The 21966-nt window shown below is 38.9% G+C and overlaps 1 protein-coding gene across 11 annotated transcripts in view; it reads right to left on the reverse strand.

Annotated features, from left to right (window-relative positions):
- Positions 1-21966, reverse strand: part of Pam (peptidylglycine alpha-amidating monooxygenase) — a 283476-nt gene that overhangs the window by 103210 nt on the left and 158300 nt on the right. For all 11 annotated transcript variants that reach the window (XM_052750294.1, XM_052750293.1, XM_052750291.1 and 8 more), the window contains exons 5-7: positions 15335-15422; positions 3240-3325; positions 1886-1969 (exon numbers count right to left, since the gene is read on the reverse strand). In XM_052750294.1, coding sequence (XP_052606254.1) covers positions 1886-1969; positions 3240-3325; positions 15335-15422 — 258 coding nt within the window. The remainder of the gene's footprint in view (positions 1-1885; positions 1970-3239; positions 3326-15334; positions 15423-21966) is intronic.

Here is a 21966-nt window from a genome sequence, read left to right on the forward strand (position 1 = left end):
AGGGAGAAAAGTCACTTATAGTAAGAATAATTACATGCTTATATATTAAAGTATCAGTACATTATTACCTTAATATTAACACAAATTACAAAATGAGTCATCAGTGAGAAATCAAACTATGAATGTGTTATGTTTTTCAAACATCAGTGCCTATCATCCATTTAAATCTCCCAGGAATGCAGTCAGCCTCTGTCAGGAGTTCTAGAAAAATCTATGAGGAATTATGTTGACAGCAAATTTCAGTGTCTCACAGAGGGACAGGGAATCTGGATTGTGTGTGTGTCAGTGTGCGGAGCTGGTCTGGTGGTGGGACTCAGGGACAGCCTGCTTGCCATTTCCAAAGCAAGACTTCCATCAGTGTTTCACAGGCATCATCAGAAGCTGCCTGCTCGTCTGATGCCAGATGCAGCATTCCAGAGCAAACTGTTTCTGGCTTCGTTCCTCCAACACAAACATTATTCCTCTGCTTTCAGCAAAGCCTTGTCTCAGCAATCCCAGTTGCTGACAATTTACGAGTAGGTTATGGTGCAGAGATGAAAAACTACTTTGTTATAACTGGAGTTGTATTTTATTTTTTAATAACACAAATTTTATCTGTATGTTAGGTTTGTATATTGGTCCGTGGGTTCTCACTTAATTGATCATATGTCTAATTAAAAGTTTTCACCTACATAAAATTATTCCTTTCAATATACTTTTCTCGAGGAAGATAATACAGTGCTCCAGTTCTGAGGGCTGAGAGTCTATGGCGTCTCGCCATCACATGGGGACCTCTCAGGAAGACCTCTGGAGCAGTGGTTCTCAGCCTGTGGGTTGCGACCTCTTTGGGTCACATGGCCCTTTCATAGGTGTCACATATCAGATATACTGAATATCAGATATTTACATTACAATTCATAACAGTAGCAAAATTACAATTATGAAGTAGCAACGAAAATTATTTTATGGTTGGGGGTCATCACAACATGAGGAACTGTATTAAAAGAGTCCCAGCATTAGGAAAGTTGAGAACCACTGTTCTAGAGTGTATTTCATAGGTACAGACAGACACCCACTTCTAGAAATTGTTACTGGGTAGAAATCAACTGTGTGTGAAGAAGAAAATGTATCTGGTCAGTTATTAGACATATCATAGTACAGAATTCTGGAGGAAGTGTGTCAGCCCAGGACAGGAAGCCAGCCAATGAGTCAATGAGAACTCTGTTCCTATTTACAATCTCATGGCACCAAGAGCACAAATTCAAAACATAGTTGGAATTTGGCTACAAGCCAAAGAGCAAATGAGAAGCACCAAATTGGTTGCCTTGGAAACAGAACTTGTTAGTCATGTTGATGGTTCTGTAACAGAAGAAGGGGCGTTTTAATGAGGAGCAAAGTGACCACAGGTAGAGCAACTTGTGTAGGGTGATTCAGCACGTTAACCAGTGACTGAGACCAGTGCCTCAGTGCGGTGGACAACGGAGGAGTGCATGTGTGGATTATACATGAAATACAGCAGTGTGGAGATGGTTTGCAGAACCTGTTGACCCTCCCTGCAGCTTGCTCATAGGAAAGTCAATAAGCCAGTGGGTCCTTTCTATGCTTTCTAACAGTATTGACTGGTCTGAGTGACACTTCTGGCAGGCATAAAAGCCAGTAGGTAAGGCAACACATTGGATGTCAACAAAATGGAAGCACAGTAGGATGGAAGTCTGCATCATGGAAATAACTTTTAAAAACAAAGCCTTTCCATCAGTAGATGCAAATTAAAGCAACTAAAGGCAGTTATCCCCTGCTTGGCAGAGTATATGGGCAATTCTTCATTTTATTACATGGATGTTACCACACCTAGTTTAAGTAGTAAAGTATTGAACATTTTGCTCAGTTCCAACATTTCAAAACTTACCTCGAAAAGCACTAATATCCCCATAGTGAACTTGGAGGACAAAGTATTTGCTTCCAGTCTCTCCTCCAACTCTGAATCCAACACCTGAATTGTTACAAAACAAGGCAAACTGTTATTATATAAATTGATGCTTAAATGCATTAGAGTAGTCATTTTGTGCTGCTGGCCAAGAAGTCCTCAGGGAACAAAATGAATGACTTACACCATATAAAATTAGCATACAGAAGATGAAAGAAACTGCATTGGCCAGAATGTTTAACCAGAACTCTAATAGAATCTATTCATAGTTCCCAATTTAGAACCAGAGTGGTCCCTGGTCCCTTAACCAAACAGACCACTCACTCTGAAAGAAACAGTGGGACAGAATTCTGTCCCTCTCGGCCATTTAACAAACATATGAAAAGATTCTGTTTCTGTTTAATAAATACATAATGATTTACATTTTCTAACTGATTATAGGAAACAGAATCTTATAAGTATCTTCGAGTGACTACTTTCCCTCCCATACAAAGACAGGGTCTTAAAAGTGACACAGAGGAAACCAGTTGCTAACACAAAATCCAGGTGTCTGGGACTGCCCTTACTCTTTATATGGAGTTTGTTAATGACGTGTTTAAAATATACAGACACACGACTCACAGGCTGAGGGAATGCATCTGCTCTCAACATGTCAACACACCCATGACAGACCTTCTATGATGCTTAGGCCTGTTGGTGGGTACATGGCAATGTGCAGGGAGAATGCTCGAGGGTTTGAAGCAATGGAGAGTAGAGTTCAATGAGTGGTGACAGCATGAGCTGGGGGGAAGGGCAGGTATGTGCATCTGCAAATCATCTTCCTACCATAGCACACATATTCCGTGACAGAATCGTGCACCCTCCTTAATATTCTGAAGCATTTAGGCAGTAAGAGAGAGTCTGGCCATTCCCTCAGAGGTCAGAAACTATTAACAGTTTACAGGTAAAGTCAGAAAGCCAGCTAGGTTTGGCATGACATTAAACACCTAGGTTCCAGGACTTTAAAAAAAATATTGTTGCTGAAACAGCAATTTATTTAATTTCTAGTGCTCTCTTGGCTCACGAAATGGTCTTGCTGTCAAGAGCCCATGTGCCTCAGGCCAAAGGTGGCTTGAGGTACACTTGATTATTTTCTAATCCAATCCAAACTGTTTTGAGAGCAAAGTACTTACCAAAGAGGTGAGAAAAAGTGGTCAACTACCTTTCAGTACAAAGGAGGTGATGCTGACACTTTTAATGAGAAATTGCAATATGGATCATAGGCAAGAACTTTTAGAAAGGACCGTTAACAAGCTAATGAACACGAGTCAGACTATACAAGACATTTCAGATGTACCTTTGGGGAGCCGGGTCGGGGGAGCATTTCTTGCCCAGGCATATAGAATATTGGCTTTATCTGTACAGGTTCCTTCATCACAGAACCTGAAAAAGAAAGTAGCAGTAATGACTACTTAGGTAGTGAAATATTTAAACAGCACCATATTTGGGCAGATATTTAAAAGTCAAACACATCAATATATAATTATTTTTAGGCTTAATAACCTAATGAAGCCTGGAGCAATTTCTGAATGGAAGAACCACCCGAAAAGGGATGTGAAACAGTCCAGTGTTGTGGATATACAGCCTATGCCTGGATACACTCCTATGTGAAATGCACTCTTTGCAATCAGGTGGACAGCCAATCATAACTCTAAACGTTGTACTGCGTAAGTACAGTACTGCAACCTAATGAAGTGGATCTCTAGACAGAGACTGACAACGATGACATCCATGTTTTGCTTTTGGGGATTGGTAATGCTATCAATACATTTTTGGCCATCTCAACAAATATGAGCCCTCAGAAGGATAAACAAAATTTGAGCATCCACTTAAAGGGCCTTTGACTACACTACACACACACACACACACACACACACACACACACACACACACACACACACGGGGATTTTGATTATACTACCCATGCACAATACTTTAAAAAGATTGTGAACACTGGCTTGCATTTGTAAATTTTTCATGTGGTGCAAACACCACTTCGTCTTACAGCTCAGTGTCTTACTTTTCTCTCTAATGCAGAGATATTTACCTCACACAGCTGTTCTGTAAATCAAATGAGATGTAAGTGGAAAGCTCTTTATAAATCAAGGCACTACACACTGTAATGCACTATTTAATAAAACACTCACTTTATTAAAAAAAAATACCCGCTGTGGATAGACTTAAAGGTGAGGGGAGCACTCAAGTACAGAACTTATCTTCAGTTCTACCCCTGAGTCCCTCAACAGTTGTGATTCTTGGAGGTGTTCATCATCCCTTGAAAATCCAGCAGCTCATAGAGAGAAAACCTTTTGACAGGGCTATGATAATGATGTATGTCAGGCAACTATTATAGTCAGGACTTCTGGTAGACCTAATTTAATATATGGTAAGTTGATGGCAAATTGCATTGTTTCTAACAATGTTACAACCCTCACTTTGTCCTCTTATTGAATTAGATTTGTTTAAATCATGGTCAGGCTACATTTTTTTATACTGCTTTTATGTTTGTGTTTTGGAAAACTGGTGCCAAACAAGGTCAGAGGCAGGAAATAAAACAGACCATAAAGGTTGAACACTATCAAGAACAAAGAAAAATACAGCTTCTTTGGTGGTAGCTGGCTCACAAAGGGAAAAATGCGCTCTCCCTGTGCTCTGGAGAGATCGGAAAGGCAGAATGTTGCGGCTTCTTAAACAGATCTGAGGCTGCAGATCTGGAAAATACGTAGGTCACCTATACAAAAACCATTGGTAAATCCATCTCTCTTTCAAACTCAGGCAGGAACTCTTGCCACATTTCCTGCTACAAACAGGGGTAGGGTTGGAGAAAAGGAAGTCAGTATAGATAGTGCTGTTATCTTTCAGAATTAAGAATGAGAGACCCAGCACCAGGGGGTCCCAAACGTTACAGGTAGCAAATGTTCTTGCTTCTAAAAATCAGACTGCGGAGAGACTGTATAATGTACATCATAAAATGCACCAACCAGTTGTTTTTTACTGTTCACTGTCAAGTATGATGCACTAAAGATGAAGGATCATTACCATGTGAGAATTGTGTTTTGGAACAAATGTCTGTGACATCCTCATGCCAAATGTGTTAAAGAGCGCAGGGTGCTGGACAGTGCCCAAAAGTATAAACACCGTCTTGGCTTCTTTGTATAATAGTTAAATAAATGAGAATGTCAGATGTGATGAACTGTATATCTTACTCCTTGTAGGACATTAAAACTTAAAGATTTGAGTGGCAATTTTTATACCTTACAACAAGGATCATAAATATACAAGTGCCTTACATTAGTGTGATGGCAGTGTTAAGTTAACTGGTTTCTCTGATATGGAAGTCACTTTTCAATGTATGAATATACAGAAGCAGATGGACATACAACAGAGAACATTGGTTTAGTAAATATTTCTAAGCTATACATTTATGCCATTTTCTGGCTCAAAAATGTTTCAGACACTTCCAAGATAATGAAATTGAAATACTGTAGCACGATACAAAGACCTTTTATGATCTAGAACCTTGTTATATTTCCAGAGAAAACCCTCTGTTTGTGCCACGGTACTGTCCACTTCTCATTTCTCTTGTTTACACTGTTCTTTTTCTTGGGAGCCTCCTTCCTAGCTCTATGCTTGGAAAGTCTACCCTCCACTTCAAGGCTGAGTTCTAGTTTTCCTCCCCAGGGAAAACTCTCTGACTCCATCACCAATTTCCCTTCTTTAACCATAGCACTGAGCTAAGCCTCAGCCTGCTCATCCATCTCAATAAACAGAACAGGAGCACCTGAGGTTTTATTATATTTTTATTCCACAGTTCCGCCTCCCTTCCCTTCTCTGTCTCCCTTTCCTTCCCCATCCACTCCTCCTGGGGGGCGGGGGAGAAGGCCTCCCTTGGGTAGTCAACAAAGGCTGGCATACTGAGTTGGGGCAGGACCAAGCCCCTTCCCCCCTGGATCAAGGCTGAGCACAGCATCCCACCATTGGGAATGGGCTCTAAAAAGTTTATGTACCCAGTCCTGGTCTCTCTGCCAGGGGCCCCACAAACAGATCAAGCCACACCACTGTCACCCACATTCAGAGGGCCTGGTTCTGTCTCATACAGGCTTCCCAGCTGTTAGTCTAGAGTCCGTGAGTTCCCACTAACTCAGGTCAGCTGTCTCTGTGGTTTTCCCCATCATGATCTTGACCAACCTTACACCTGAGTGTTGAGGTGGAGCCTTCCACCCCATACTCAGAGCATCTTCGAGTTTGCCTGGAAATTAGCAAACAGGTGGTGCTGTTTGCTTCTTTCCCTTTACACGTTCAGATACTTAAACAACAGAGTTGACTAAAAGGATACTGCATTGTCACTTGTAAAATAATAATTAAAACTTTACGATGAAAGCAAAATGTAAGCACCAGCACACTGAAATCATTGCTTGCCTGGCTTCTCCTCACTCTCTTAGGAATGCTGCAAAAGGGCTGCACTTTGTAACTGAGTAAGTCAGTCCGTTCAAGCAAATCCAAAGGTCACACAGCTAAGCCACAACTCATAGTTCTGGCTGTCACACTCTCTTTCATCACAACTCGTGATAGTGATTTACGGGCAGAGAATGTCTTATGAAGATAAACTGTTACTGATACCGTCATACCTGAAGAGGAAATTTGTACACGCAGTTCTCAAACCCAATTTCAGGTGGGATAAACTGCTCTGACTTAATCACAAAGTCAAACAATTTCACATTCTACCTTTGTCAGGTCTGAGAGAAAAACAACATCAAAAACATGTCTTGGGACTACAGAGATGGCCCAGTGGTTAGGAATACTCGCTGTTCTTTGAGAAAAGATTAAGTTCAGTTCCTAGCACCCACAGTGGGCTCACAACCTCTCATAATTCCAGCCCCAGGGCATTGACAAACTCTTCTGGCTTTCATGGGCACCTGAACACACACACACACACACACACACACACACACACACACACACACACACACACACACACACAAATAAAAAAACAACTTCGTTTGTGCCTGGAGAGATGGCTCAATGGTTAAGAGTGATGACTTTTCTTCCAGAGGCCCTGGGTGTGGTTCCCAGCACTCACATGGCTGTTCACAAACAGTTGTGACTCCAGTTCCAGAGAATCTGACACCCTCTTCTTGCCTCCCTGGGCACTACACACAGGTGGTACATGCAGAGACAGGCAAGCAGGCAAAAGACCCACACACATAACTGTTTTTAAATCTTAGCTTAATTAAAACAATGTCCATATATTTTTTTAACATGTATTAAATACACGACTAAGGAATGATGACTCACAGAAAGATATCAGGATACTGAAAATAATTTTAACGAATGTGAGAACTAAGCAGAGCAGGCAAAATGAGAGGTCAGAGAGATGAGTTTTGTTGGTGGCACAAAACAGTTTTACGTTCTATTAACACAAAATGGCATTGATAGTTTAATGGAGGGCAGAGACAATTAACATTTGAAGTTAAGATGGTTCTGGGTTCTTGGATCTTTCCTATGGAAGGCTTTTTACCTCTAACCCGTAGGGGAAACCTTTTGGATGGTATGAATTTGTTCTGATTGTGCCAACACTGAAGAGAGCAATCTTGTGGTGTTGAATTATCTCGATAAAGTATGAATGACTGTTAAGACACTCCCTGGCTGGACCTGTTAAAGGCTATTTGACATCAAAGATTGCTTAGGCAAGGTGGGAAATGATACCTTATCATTTCTTTTCGCTAAATAAAAAAACCCAAGTCTAAATCTGCATGGCTTTGTGATAATGTCAACATGATAATGGTTAGTGTTCATTATTACCTTGACAGGATCTGGAATCACCTAGGAAACAGTTTCCAGGCACAACTGTGTGGGTTTATTTAGCCTCTGGGCAAGCCTGTGAGGGATTATTTTAATTAGCTGAACTGATGTAGGAAGGTGCATCTTAGCTGCCATTTGTACCATATCTTGGACAGGGATTCTGGATTACATATACAATGGATAAATTGATCTGAGCGCTAGCATTCATCACTCTCTGCTTCTGACCTCAGATGTGAAGTGAACAGAGGCTTCCAGCTCCTATTACCTTGACTTTCCTTGCCTGCCGTGTGGATCTTCCCTTGACCTGTGCGTTGAAATAAATCCCTTTCCCTGAGTTGCTTTTGTAAGGGACTTTTAATACATCAATAGAAAAAGGAAGTAATACAGGTAGGCCATAAATTCCAGCTGGAATGCATTAGGTATCTAGCAACCATAGCCAGAAAAGTTAACATAAAGTTAGAGATGTTTTGCTTTTTTATTTGTGTTTGTTGAAACACAACATAATAATTAACGGCGTGGGTGGGATAGTGTCACCTTTCAAAATTCCATTCATCTGAGTTAAATATTCAAATATAATTAATTGCTTTATAACCTATAGACTATTGCTGCCAATTCAGATACTCCTATGTGAACTTCAGTGCAGTAGTTATGTATTCGCACAGTAATTCAAAAACACCTAATTAGAAAGCTAAGTTGAACGGTAGCAGCTGGATGAACAACACCATAGGAGCAGCCCCTGAGACCCTCTCACCCCAATGAGAGCGTCAATGAAGTCTGTAAGAACAGAGGGTACGCAGCCCAATCTTCTCAGTCCAAACAAAGCCGTCCCTTCTATGGAGGCACCATGCCAAGCACGGTAGGTCACAGAGCTCACTCTTTCACAGCCCAGTAAGGCCGGGGTAGAAGCCCTGGGTGTGGTGACGCATGCTTTTGATCCAAGCACTCTGGAGACAGAGGCAGGCAGATCTCCGTGAATTCAAGGCCAGCCTGGTCAACAAATCGAGTTCCAGGACAGCCGGGGCTCTTACACATAGAAACCATGTCTTGAAAATCCAAACAAGAAAACCAAACCCATCATATCCTGCCTGTACTTTCATAATCTAAAATCTTTTTAGATTATGGATTAGCCGATAGAAAAATGTCTGCCGTAAATCAAACAGTGAAGGGAAAGATGAATAGGAACCTCTAGCTCTCTGAACAGATAAAGATAGGTTTCTTCTATATCCCAGAATCTTATCTATCTATCTATCTATCTATCTATCTATCTATCTATCTATCTATCATCTATCTATCATCTATCTATCTATCTATCTATCTATCTATCTATCTATCTATCTATCTATCTATCTAATCCAGCTATTATTTGGCTTAAAAAGGCTTACTGGGAAATGTTATCATTTTTACTATTTTCTACAGAGAAAATACTTTCCAGTTTCAAATAACTCTGAACTTTGGAATGATAACCTGTTTTTATGATTTTTTTAAAAGAAAAAACATTTAAGTGAAAAATGCTGAAGGACCACTGAATTCGGTGTTGTATTTACATATCTCTATCTGTATAAAATAATGATTATAAATGTTTGTTTAAAAAGGGGAAGTGCAAATGTGAATTTAACAAGAAGTTGTGGATTTTCAACACTGTACACAAACTCCTTTGTTACAAATAAATATTTATGCTTCTAAAAAATAAATAAATAAATAAAAAGTTAAAAAAAAAAAGAAAACCAAACCAAAACAAAAAAAGCCCCGTGACAATTACTAAGGCAAAATTTGAACCCAAGATATTCAATAATGTTTTATGGCATAATGTCACTACTTTGTTTAACTCAGATGCTAGTCTTGTAAGGAAAGATAACCAAAATCGCACAGTGTGTTTCATTTAAAAATATTTATTTTATGTGTATGGCTGTTTTGCTGTGTTGATGTCAAAGAGAGTGTCTAATCCCTTGGAACTGGAGTCACTGACAGTTATGAGCTGCATATGCATGCTGGGAATTGAACCCAGGTCCTCTTCCTCTGGAAGAACATCTTAACTGATGAACCACATCTCTAGCTCCCCGAGCCGCTTGCGTATTTATTTATTTATTTATTTATTTTAGAAACTGTCAAAATGTTTACAAGCACGGCACTAGTAACCTAAGTAGATGATAAGGAGCTCCTTCCATCAACTCCATAACTACAATTATTAGCTAAGGAACATAATCATTGACACAGAGCAGATACCACCTGTATCTTAACCAATGGATATAGGTTTTTTATCCTAATATAACTCAGGAACAATATTAAGGTAAAATAAAGGAAGTGGTAGGGTAAGGATGCAGTTCAGTTGGTAGAGTTCTTGCCTAGCTTGTAAGAGGGCAAGGGTCCAATCCCTACAGTGACATAAGCAAGAATAGGTGGTTTCATCCTAGCACTCACACGATAGAGGCAAGAATCGGGTCAAGGTCAGCAAGGAGTAGAGACCCTGTCTCAATCAATCAAGCAATCAATCAATGATGAATAAAGGAAGATATAGGCTGTTAATTCTAGTTGAGTAAAAACTTGTAACAAAAGACTACACTTAAATGCATATCACATGGTGCCTAAAATTAAGGATGGTATGAGTTTTGGAGGTTTGCTATTTTTGTTTTGCTGAGAAGGATGCTCTACTTGTCTAATTTTTAGAAGTTTCTTCCATCAGAAGAAACAAAGAAAGTACTGCAAAAAACACTTTGACTGTTGCCCTGGACGGTTCGATGATGAGCGTCCAGGATGCAGAAAAGCTGCCAAAGGCAGTGTATGCAAATCCTGATTTCCACAATCATTATGCTCAGGAGGCAGGCAGCAGAATGTGGCCTTATCTAGCAACTGTCATCACTAAGATAAAAAGATATTGAAATGAGTAACCACGCCGAGTGTGTCTCAGACAGGCTTATATATGCACTAGCTACTTTTTCTCCTTCCCCTCATCAGCATCTATAACCCTGTGGAGATGGTGGCATTTAAAAAGACACAGCAGGTGGTTAATAAATAGAAGCAGTTGAAAGGGATTTAAGCTAATACTTCAGAGGATGGTGAAGCTTTCTACAACTTTAGCTAGAGAATGATGCTAAGTTAGAACAGCTGGAAATGGCCTCCTTTAGCCAGCTGGGACTCTCCTTTTTTAAAAAAACATCAAAGGACTTGTAGAAGCCCTCTTTGATTTTAAAGATGAGTTGGTCATAAGTATCACTAGGAATAGTTTAAAAATTAAAAATTAATTATAAGAACTAAAAATAGTTTTAGCTTTGCACAGACAACCACGCTGAAGCAAAAGGCTGGATATTAAAAGCTCCACAAACTCATAACAGCCTAATATTTTGGTGTTTTTGGTTATCTAAACAATTTAACTGATGCCCAAATATCATAAAAGTGTTCATATTAGTGGGGTACTGTGCAATGGTTGATGTTTCATTTGGGTTACACATATGTATCCCCTCTAACATTCAAAACATTTATCAAACTTATGAAACAAATCCTCTATCATCTTGAAGTATACAGCATATAATTATCTGTAGTCACTGTTTGCTACATTAGTACCCCAATTCACTTAGTATTTTTAAAATAAAAATCTTAGCTTGCCTTAAGTTGTTTAATCACCACATTCTGCACTGAACAGAACAGAAAAATGTAGACTCCTACAATCACATTTTATTTTTAAAGCACTCCAAGGTACAGAGATGGTTTGCCAGGTAAGAGTACTTCCTGCTCTTACAAAGGACTTGAGTTCAGTTCCTATTACCTACATGGCAGCTCACAGGCCTCTGTAACACTAGTCTCGGGGATCCAACACTCTCTTCTGGCTTTTGGGGCATCATGTATAAGCATGGTACACATACATGCATGTAGGTGAACACAGGCACACCACAGAAAATAAATCTTAAAAAAATACAGTATTCCAAAACTATTACCCAAATGCCATGTATTCATCTAAATAAAAAATCTTGATTTTTTTTTTCAGATCTTGAAACTCTCAGTGCATACCTACCTATTGGTTAAAATCCTTTAAGACTTAAAATGCAGTAATGCATTCATAGAATAGAACCATGCAAATTTTATTTTCCAAGACCTACATAGTCGTTAGTTATTAGTAGAGATCTGTCCATTTAAATGCACCAGTGTTAATAACCTACATTTTCTTTGTATCCCTAAAAGTGGGGCTGGAGATGTGTCGTGTGGCTGAGCTCTTGCTTAGGCTCATTTCAACCAACAAATCACACTACTGCCACCCTTGCTCCCATCTTCCTGCTCTTCCTCACCACTGGGCCCTGGATGTAGCTAATTGTCTTCTGCATTAACAGAGAGGGTGACTGAAGGCATTATGTTACTTCTGACAGGTACTTCTGACTTCTTACATGGGTCATCAGAGAGGCTGCTTTTCAATCAGCTGGTCCCTATGCGCATCCTCCAGAGGTATGTTAATTTGGAATTGAGCATCAGGCCCACTCTAACCATAAAGAGACCACCCCACAGTATATTAAAAGGTTTGCATCAATGTATGCGATTTAAGTGCACATGCATATAATTAACTAGACACATTAACAGTGTGAGCCGCTAATTTGGAACGAGACACAAAAGACTAGAATGTGTGTGGAAGGGAAAAAAAAACTTTAAAATTAAAATGACTACATAATGAAAACTGCTTCATGCTGTGTCTACTGTTTTCATGTAAACTTAATATAACTGTAAATATATTTTAATGAACAGTAGAAAGAGGCAATTACAGAGAGCAAAGGAGGGCAGCTCCACAGTGAAACATCAGAATGGCTCTTTGCCTTCATATTAAAAGTGGTGCCTGAAGACAGAGGGTGAATTATAACTTCATAATTTCAGGGGAAAAATGCCTTCTATAGTAAAGACACATTTGCCAATGAGCTGGTAGTGAAAACAAAACCCCATGTGAAAAAGGCATGGGGGCAGGGATGACAGAAGAGGATCTCACTAGCAAACACAAAACAGGAAATCCAAGCTTGACTGGTAAAAATTATATATATATATCTTATTAGGTGTTTACACTTCGTTAACATAGCTTTGTGTTACTTGAAGATTTTTCTAGAGCATAAACTAGTTATTAGTTCGGAGAGTATTTAAAAGCCTTCTATCTTGGAAGAGTTGGATGATAGATTTGCAACCTAAAATGAGTATGACAAATCCCCTCGCTCAAATTTCAGAAGAGAATACAGAGTTTTGGACACTGACATATTTTTGGTATTAGTGTGATCCAGGTGGGAGGAAAGGACGGCAAATGATGGACCAACATCACAGACGATCTCTAGTGCTGAGCCTGCAGGGCAGTGGGGGTGGAAGGTAAAATATCCTTTGAAGCAACCTGGAAGTTCAGCCCATGAAGTACCATGAATTCTGATTTTTTAAAGAGAGGAATGGAGCTTGCCAGATATTGGAGAGAAAATAATCTATATTAACTTTAAATGGAATGCAGGGCTAGACTGTAAAGTCAAAGTGAGTAGGGCGGTTTTACTTAACGCATGTCTTCTACTTTGCATATTGAAAAGCTCCCATATCTACTTTCAAATGTTAAATGAAGACTTCGGGCTTGGTTAAAAGAAGATGAATAATAGCATCAATTATTTTCCTTGTTTTATGGTTACACAGTCAATTATTACAAATCTATAGATTACATGGGAATGTGAGCTACCAGGCAGATATTTTAAATTACATTAGAAATGATACAGATTCGGTGCTACGCCGAAATTCTAATTACGCAGTGGTACATCACACCGACAAAGCACAGCAGCTGTGTGCTTGAGGTGAGCCAATCTCTGCGCGTGCCTCCAACCCCTGGTGGTCTCACCTTTCTCGGCTGATTCACAGAAGGTATGCAATGCATATTCACAGACTTCTGGAACTTCAGCATAAAGGAGGTTTTATGATTGACCTAGCATAGATCTAAAATCAATAAACCAAATAAGCTAAGAGGCCTCCCCAGGGCATCCAGTGATGGGCTTGCTGCTTTTTCATTCTTTTCTGTTGTCTTTCAAATACTAATTTTAGCAAAACAATATATGTAGAGACAGCAATTACCACCCAATTCCGCTTTCACTTACATTTTCTTACCCGCCCCCACCAAATATGGACATCTTTAGCACTATATTTTACATATAAAGTTTCAAAATAGTACATTTCAGAATACCAATAAATATTTTAAGTGACAAAACAATGCAATTTCTTTGGCATTCCCTTGATATGAAAACAGCAAACAGAGAACTTGCATCTTATATAAATTTCTAGCACATATGAAGAGCTTATATTCCTTCTAGCTATTTAATAATTCTAATCTAAAAGACTATATTGCTAATTACAGAAGGAATATTTTTGAAGCATACAAAATAAAGGGTGTGATTTGTAGAATAAGATTCAGAAAAGGCTGTCAAAGAATAATCTTTAAATGGAATTTTATTTATAAAAATTTACTAAGGAGATAAAACAATAATGTTGATATCAAAAGGTATTAGCTGTGATTTTTCTGATTCCATTTTTTTTTTACATAAACCTAGTCACATGAGTTTGGTTCCTATGCGATATGCCCACTACATCAAATAACTTAAGCCTATTAACAAATGCTTTGATGGCACTTGGCCCCTGGAGATTTCCACTAATTGCCTTGTGCTTTTCAAACTTCCGAATACATATTACAATTGTTTATTATAAAAATGACTAGAAAGCAGTTACTGCAAGCCTCACATCATCCTAATGAATATTAGGATACACGGAGAAAGGTCTATTGGTCTACATAACTGTGTAGGAGCAGGATGTCAGCGCATGGCAAAACGGCACTCATTCCGGACTGCTAAATATTAAACAGTGATTCCGACTGTCAGTGAAAAAATAATAGGAGGCTTAGAATGCATTGGTATTTTCAGATTTCACAGATCTTCAATAAACACTAAAGAACAAAATGAAATGGAAAATTTCACGACATAATTACAGCATAAATTTCTTGGGGAAGGAAAACATATTCATTGTAGAACTTCCCCCACATCATCTACTGCCATTCTACAACAGGCATTTAATAACTATTTATTGATTAATTGTGGCACAATAGAAAGACTGACCAGAGTGATTGTAATCATTCCTAAAACTGTAATAGCTACTCAAATTAACAGGAGACAGTAGAGTCAAATTGAAAATATTTGGACTTTGGAATGAGACATTTTAAGGTATGCCTTGTGCTCCAGCCAGCTGCTTCCTTGAATCTGACTTTCCAGCTTCTTGTCTGTGAAGATACTTGAAATGAAATGATATATACAGATTACATAGCATAGTGTATGGGACAAAGGAATCACCAATCAACAGCTTTTGGGTGGAAATACGAACTGCACAAAAACTGGTAACAGAGTATCAATGATCTCAATTCACATGCTTTGTGGGGACATTTAATCAGTGACAAAGACTGATATGCTGCACAGTGGACTAAACAATTATGATAACCACATGATGCCAATGAACAGTGTTATTTACATGTTAATCAACTGTAAATTCCTATACAAATCCTTTACAACTTTGTACCTGTAAAAAGCACAGGCATTCTACTGTGAGTCCATCAGTCCTTACCAGTAACTTCCAGTGGACGAAGGCATATTGCATCCAAAAAGTAGCATATGATGGACAGTATCCATGCTGGCACGAGGCTTGAAGTCAACTGTCATGAGAAAATGATACATGAATGTGAATACAAAGTATACAACTGTGTGGCACCGTCACAAAAGACTACATCTTTGAACAGTTTGGATATTTATATAACAATGATGCTTTGATGCTGCAATGAAAAAATGCCCTGATATTTGATATTCTTTAAGACGAGTATGAGTTAATAATTTGATGTGGGAATATAGCAAATAATTGCATATTAAAAAGAGAAAATAATAATTAACGGGCTGATGAAGACTGCTATTAATACATACATACACACACACATGCACATTTAAAAATGAATGGTCCCTTTTAATGTGGTGAGTGCATTATGTGGGTATAATGTGAACGCTCCAGGCTATTTATTCACAATATATTTCCTTCCCACTTTCGGCAGAGTGCTGTGTACCAGAAACATTGCACAATGGTGCAGTAAAACAGAAGCCATGGTGAGCAGTCAAAATATGAGCAAAAGGATTCACAACATATCTATATCACCTTAAATAACAATAGCAGTCATTGCACACATGCAACACACACACACACACACACACACACACACACACACACACACACACAGAGATTTTCCCCAGAAACAAAAATATATGTGCTAATGTATCTTTATAAAGATATTAAAGTAAAATTCTATCCTAGGCTAACCCAGTGCACTTCTTAAAAGAATACCGACACTTGTGTAATGGTATTGATTCTTCCTCCCAAAATCAGCAGTGGGAGATACTACAATAAGCAAAAAACAACCCCAAATACAGGCACAATTTCACAGTTGTGTTGTCGATGGTTGATGGTGAACTTTGGCTCCCATTCACAGAAGGGATTGGTGTCCCCTTTTGTCCTCACTGAAAACGCTACCTGTGATGTAGTAGTAGTTCATGTGTCACCAGTTCATACACAAAAATGCTAAGTTGTCAAATATCAAGTATCTCCTGAAGTACCTTTTGCCTATTTTTATTTGGCTCCTAGACAGAATTAATAAAGCATCATTTGTTGTGAAAATACACACTGAGGCATGAGTATTTATCAAATAAAAACATTCTGATTCGAAGTGTGGCATGGGACTTGCTGGCAGGTTGGAAAGCACAGGACACGCACTCTGTGCCACTCTGACTTACAGTTTCACAGGAAACCATAGGCTTTTCATTTACTGCACTGAAAATAAGAATTTACAGCTGAAAAACCAAATCTTGGGGCTTTCATACCACCATTTAAAAAGCTAACAAAGAGGATGCCTAGAACACGGACTTACTATAACCCGGACTTACTATAACCCGAGGCTCTGCTGTCTCTAAAGAAAGAATACAATGGAACTGGGAGATTGAAACTGCTTTGGAAGTAAAGAATAAATTGAAAGTTACAATAGCTCATAATTCCTAGAAACTCATAGTTTGTTAGCAAGAGAAGCAGAAGAGGAAAAGCGTGTCTGCCTGTATTGGTCACTCACATGGAGGACAATGCGTCCCTGCTCCCTTTCAGAATCTTCCCAGGGACCTCTTTGGAACCTTTTCTGTCAGAAGCAAAATTAAAAAAGCTCTGGAGTGTAATAAACACTTGTTATTTATTCGTTTTTTATTCAACTTAAGTTTATTTTGGCATAATATATGATTGGTAACTTGGTTTTTATTATTCTCAGATTGATGACAGAACTCTATGGACATCTCTACTTTTAAAACTATCTATTTTTATTTTTGTTTATATGTGTTTGTATGAATATGTGCCATGTGTTTTCAGTTGCCTACAAGAGCCAGTAGAGGGTGTGAGATCCCCTGGAGCTGAACTTATGGGTGGTTTTAAACTGCCCAGCATGGGTGCTGAGAACAGAACTCAGATCCTCTGAAAGAGCAAGAAGTGCTCTTCACTGCTGACTCATTTCTTCAGCCCCTCCCACCAAAAAAAAAAAAAAAAGTAACTGTGACAATCTGTGAATGGTTCTCAAATAAGGGGCTGACTCCTGGTCTCTTGTATAACTTGTGTTGATTTCATCCCTTTAGATTATCTGACTAGCGAAGACATAGTTTTCCTACCATTGAATCATTGCTAGAATTTCAGTAACAAACCAACAAAACTAAGAGTGGTTTATTCCAGGAATTAAGCTTTTAGATTACAGACAATTTTTGATTCAGGCATCACTTAAACATTCAGGTGGACACACAGGTTGGAACTGTGACTTTTGGGGGCAGGCAGGCAGGGAGGGAGAAAGAAATCACTCCATTTGGAAGTTTCTCACAGATTAAATGCAAAGCTGTTGGGTGGATGGAAGTATGAACCTTGGAGAAGGCTTGGGACAAAGGGGCAGAGAAGGCCCTGAACTGTCAGGTACCTTTAGAGAACATCACTTGAGGCTCTGCTGAGGAACAAAACAAGAATATTTTTTTGGAGAAAAAAGTGAGCCATCAGTAAATAAAAAAAAAAAAAAGATGCAGATGTGCAGGATCATTCACTAAGGCAACAATAAGCCGTGTCTTGGCTTTTTATAAGGAGAGGGTGAATGAGGGTGCATTAGGCATCTGCTTAAACAGAAGGACCTTCTGATACCCTCTGTTCAGTAAAGGGCAAATTCTTTAACCATCTATTTTAAAAACTCACTCTGACATAGTTTCTTAAGTACTACTTGTTTGCTTTACATCAAACCTTTACTAGATATAAGTATGATTTCATTTCTAAAGTGAGAAAAATCCATTATAAAGCAGTGGCAAAAGAAAATCCCACAGTTCTGACTCATAAAACCTTTACTAAAGCAAATAAAAACCAGCCCTCCAAAACCTTATTCTTTCCAAGTCATATATTCATCCAGAAATTCAAGATGTAATTTAAATGCTAAAGAAATTATGGGTAGAAGGTGAAAAAATGATGCTAATCATCTTTTTTCATATCCTAATGAAAAATATATCTAAGTATTTTCATAATTATAGCTCAAAGTACAGTTCATTGCAAACTGGGATGAAAAATACCTCCAGCTAAAAAAAAAAGAGTCATATTGAAATGTAAATCTAAAGCAAACAGCAGATGACTTACAGTAATGTCGTGCTTAGAAAATTCCATCTAAAGGCAACAAATGGGCAAAGAGAGTTTGACAGGTTCATTTTCTGGGCTGGTTTCATTGCTACTTCCTATAGAAATACTGAAGCTCCACCCCTGGTGGATAGGATTAAGTCTGCCGAGCAGAAGACATACACATGATTTTGGAGCTCTCAATAGAACTAGAAAGAAAATCTGCAAAAATAAAATCATATCTTCAAAGAAATTGCTCCTTTTCCCCCTCATCCCCTGATGTCCTGTCATATGACAAAGAAAGAAAGGATCCCAGGAAAAAGGAGGAGGGGGGTAATAAAGAAAAAAGTGCCACGTGAGTGTGCTCTTCCAGTAGGCAGAAAAAACAAAGCCTTGGAAGGGTGACAGATTGCTCAGAACACAGCCTTGTGAGAACGTACGGGAGTATTATAGCTGATTAGATAGCAACTGCCATCAATCTCCCAGGTGGGCAATAAGATAGCACTGGCTTACTTGGAAATGATGCGAACAGTTAAGATCACTCGATGTCTACGAGCAGGGAAAATTGTATAGGTAAGCCCTGGAAACTAAACACCTTTGAAGGAAAAAGACTTCAAAGTAGTAACTCAGGCACATCAATGAAAGGAAAAGAGTGACAGGGAAATGCACAGGTAGGCGGGCTCCCCAAAGGGTAATGTCACCCCAACTGAAAGACAATAGTATGTGTGGGAAGAACATTAAGAAGAAAGACAGACACTGAGTTCTATTTCTGGAGTTCCAAGCAAAGTCTGTTCTAACTGCATGAAGCTCTAGGGATTCATGGCCTCTTATAGCTAGCATCAGACTGCCATCAGGGCCATACACATTTCTAAGACTGTGACCTGGGAGAAACTTGTCATTGAACACTTGGCTCTCTCTCCATTTTTCCTTTCCAAGTGGATTTCCAGGTCTAAGACTACATGTCAAATTGGATACATCAAACTCATGATGTGGAAACACCGTGAAGAACACACTCAGCCTAGTGGAGGAAGCAGCGACCTGGAAGATATCCATGAACATATAAACAACACAGTTACAAATGGAAATGGCTACATTACCCTGTTTTGCTAAGGTTATGCATGAGGAAAACCACCAGTTTTAGATATTTATTTGCCTATTAAACACATTCGACTGTGTGTGTGTGTGTGAGTGTGTGTGTGTGTGTGTGTGTGTGTGTGTGTGTGTGTGTGTAAAACTATTAGGATAACTGTTCTTAAGTCTATTTCTATTTCTTCCCAATGGATTAATTTGGTATAAAAAATGGCTTTAGTATACTATGGCTATTACTAGACGCTGTCAAACAATTTTCTTCAACAGTACTTTTCCGCCTGGGTTATACTTCAGAATTACCTATGGAGTTCATCAAAATAATGTAGGTTTGGGTTTTAGCCCCATGGTAGAAGGTTTGCCAATCACAGGTGATCCTAATTACAGTCACGCTTTCAGTAGCTGACAGTACTCCACTGTGCACGTATACTCCATACTCAGGTTTTGGTTAACTACTTTTAGTTAATTTCAGATTGCCTTTCATCTTTTAACTTTACGGAGTAAAATAAGCTTTCTTTGGAAATAAAGTTGAAAAACAAGCTCTAAAAGATAAAAACTGAGATTTCCTAATTGCCCTACTAAGAGATTCCTAAAGCTTCGTACTAGATCATGTCATTCTTCTGGATGAGCAGTAGCCAGAAAACACACGGAGTGGCTTTTGATTAAATCTGTATCTACAGTAGAGAGCAGGTATACCAGACGTTGGTCAGCAGCCAAAGGCATTTTCTGCCAAGCCTGATGAATTGAGTTTCATCCCTAGAACCCATATGGCAAAAGGAGAACTTCCAGAAGCTGTCTTCTGACCCCCAACCATGCACCACGGTGTCTGCACCCTCAAATAAAATAGGTAAAAAATATGATGTATTATATTAATATTCTAGTGAGTCAAGCCATGTTCAATAGAACTAGGGAAGTGTACAGCCTAAGAAACTGAGTAATCTGAGATATTATTGAAAAAGAAAGCCCCCTAGTTCTTAATATTACTCCTGTAAGCATTTCTTCCTACTGACGAAATAAAGATTATACTTCAAAATGGCTGAAAGAAACTGAAGCTAGTATGTTCTGAATTATAATTTAAATGTAGGATATGATGAACTTTAATGCTCATAATATTGCAGTTCAGACAAAAAAAACCACAGCAATACAGTTCTTTGACAGTATGTGAGAAGCCTGAACTATACCATTGGCGATCTTCTGCCAGCTGCCCCATAATATAGGGCAACCCTGCACTAAAGGACCTTCTAACTGAAGATTTTTAAACAGTAAGCTTAATAGAGAGCTGCCATTAACCCTTACTGATTACAATTTATAACGAATCTGTAACACAGTTACAGGGCTATCAGCTGCTGCTGTTGGAGAATTAACCAAGAAACACATTGAACATAAATTGCAAATGGAATAATCCTGATGAATGAACAAAGAAAGTCCAGTATAAAAAAGGAATTAAACTTCCAGATGACAGGCCTTTTAAAAATGCCTTTAATGGTAATAGGAGAATGAACTAAAGAATCAATAAATAGATTTTATCAGCCAAGCTGTAAGACAGAAAATGGTATAGGCATCATTAAGCTCTGTATTTGTATGTTATTCCTTTAGTGGTCCCAGATTCATTTCCTACAGAATGAAACCTATATTCCTGTTCTAGATTTTTAAGGACATTCATAACATCGGGCCATTTCCTACCTCAGACTTCAACATGCTAACACCCTAAATACCCTCTGCATTCTATAAGACAACCCAGCTGCTACAAGTCCCTCATTGTGTGGTACCCTTGCCAGACACACATTTACTGCTCATAAAACAGTGGTTCTTAACCTGTGGGTCTCAACCCAAGGTGGTGTGTGTGTGTGTGTGTGTGTGTGTGTGTGTGTGTGTGTGTGTGTCCAACAACTCTTTCACGGGGGTCACATATCAGCTATCCTGCATATCAGATATTTACATTATGATTCACAGCAGTGGCAAAAGTATAGTCATGAAGTAGCAATGAAAATAATTTTATGGCTGGGGGTCACCACAACATGAGGAACTGTATTAAAGGGTCACAGCATTAGGAAGGTTGAGAACCACTGTCCTAAAGGCACTATGAGTGAGGTCTCTCTTCCTCACATACAGATGCATCTTGAAGAGAGTGGGTGGTAACCTGTCCCTCATTATGCAGCCAGAACATGGTGAAGCTCATTCCGGGTAGCCCCTGTGATATTCCTCACCTCTGTATATATGGAAATAGGCCAAGTTTTCAGGCCCTGATTAAAACTTGCCTACTTCCCTCTTGGGGATTTCCCCAAGTAGACCATACTATTGTATCTAATTAAAAACATCCCTACCCATAGATTTACAAAACATAATCAAATGGTTCCTACTTCTACTCTTACACTTCTTTATTGCCTGAGCAAAGTCTAGGAGCGATTAGGTATAGTCATGTCAGAAACAAGGCGGCCAAAGCATTGAGGACCTTCAGAAAC

The sequence above is a fragment of the Peromyscus californicus genome, unplaced genomic scaffold (genome assembly GCF_007827085.1).
Source record: "Peromyscus californicus insignis strain IS unplaced genomic scaffold, ASM782708v3 Scaffold_21__1_contigs__length_65335640, whole genome shotgun sequence".
NCBI classification, from domain to species: Eukaryota; Metazoa; Chordata; class Mammalia; order Rodentia; family Cricetidae; genus Peromyscus; species Peromyscus californicus.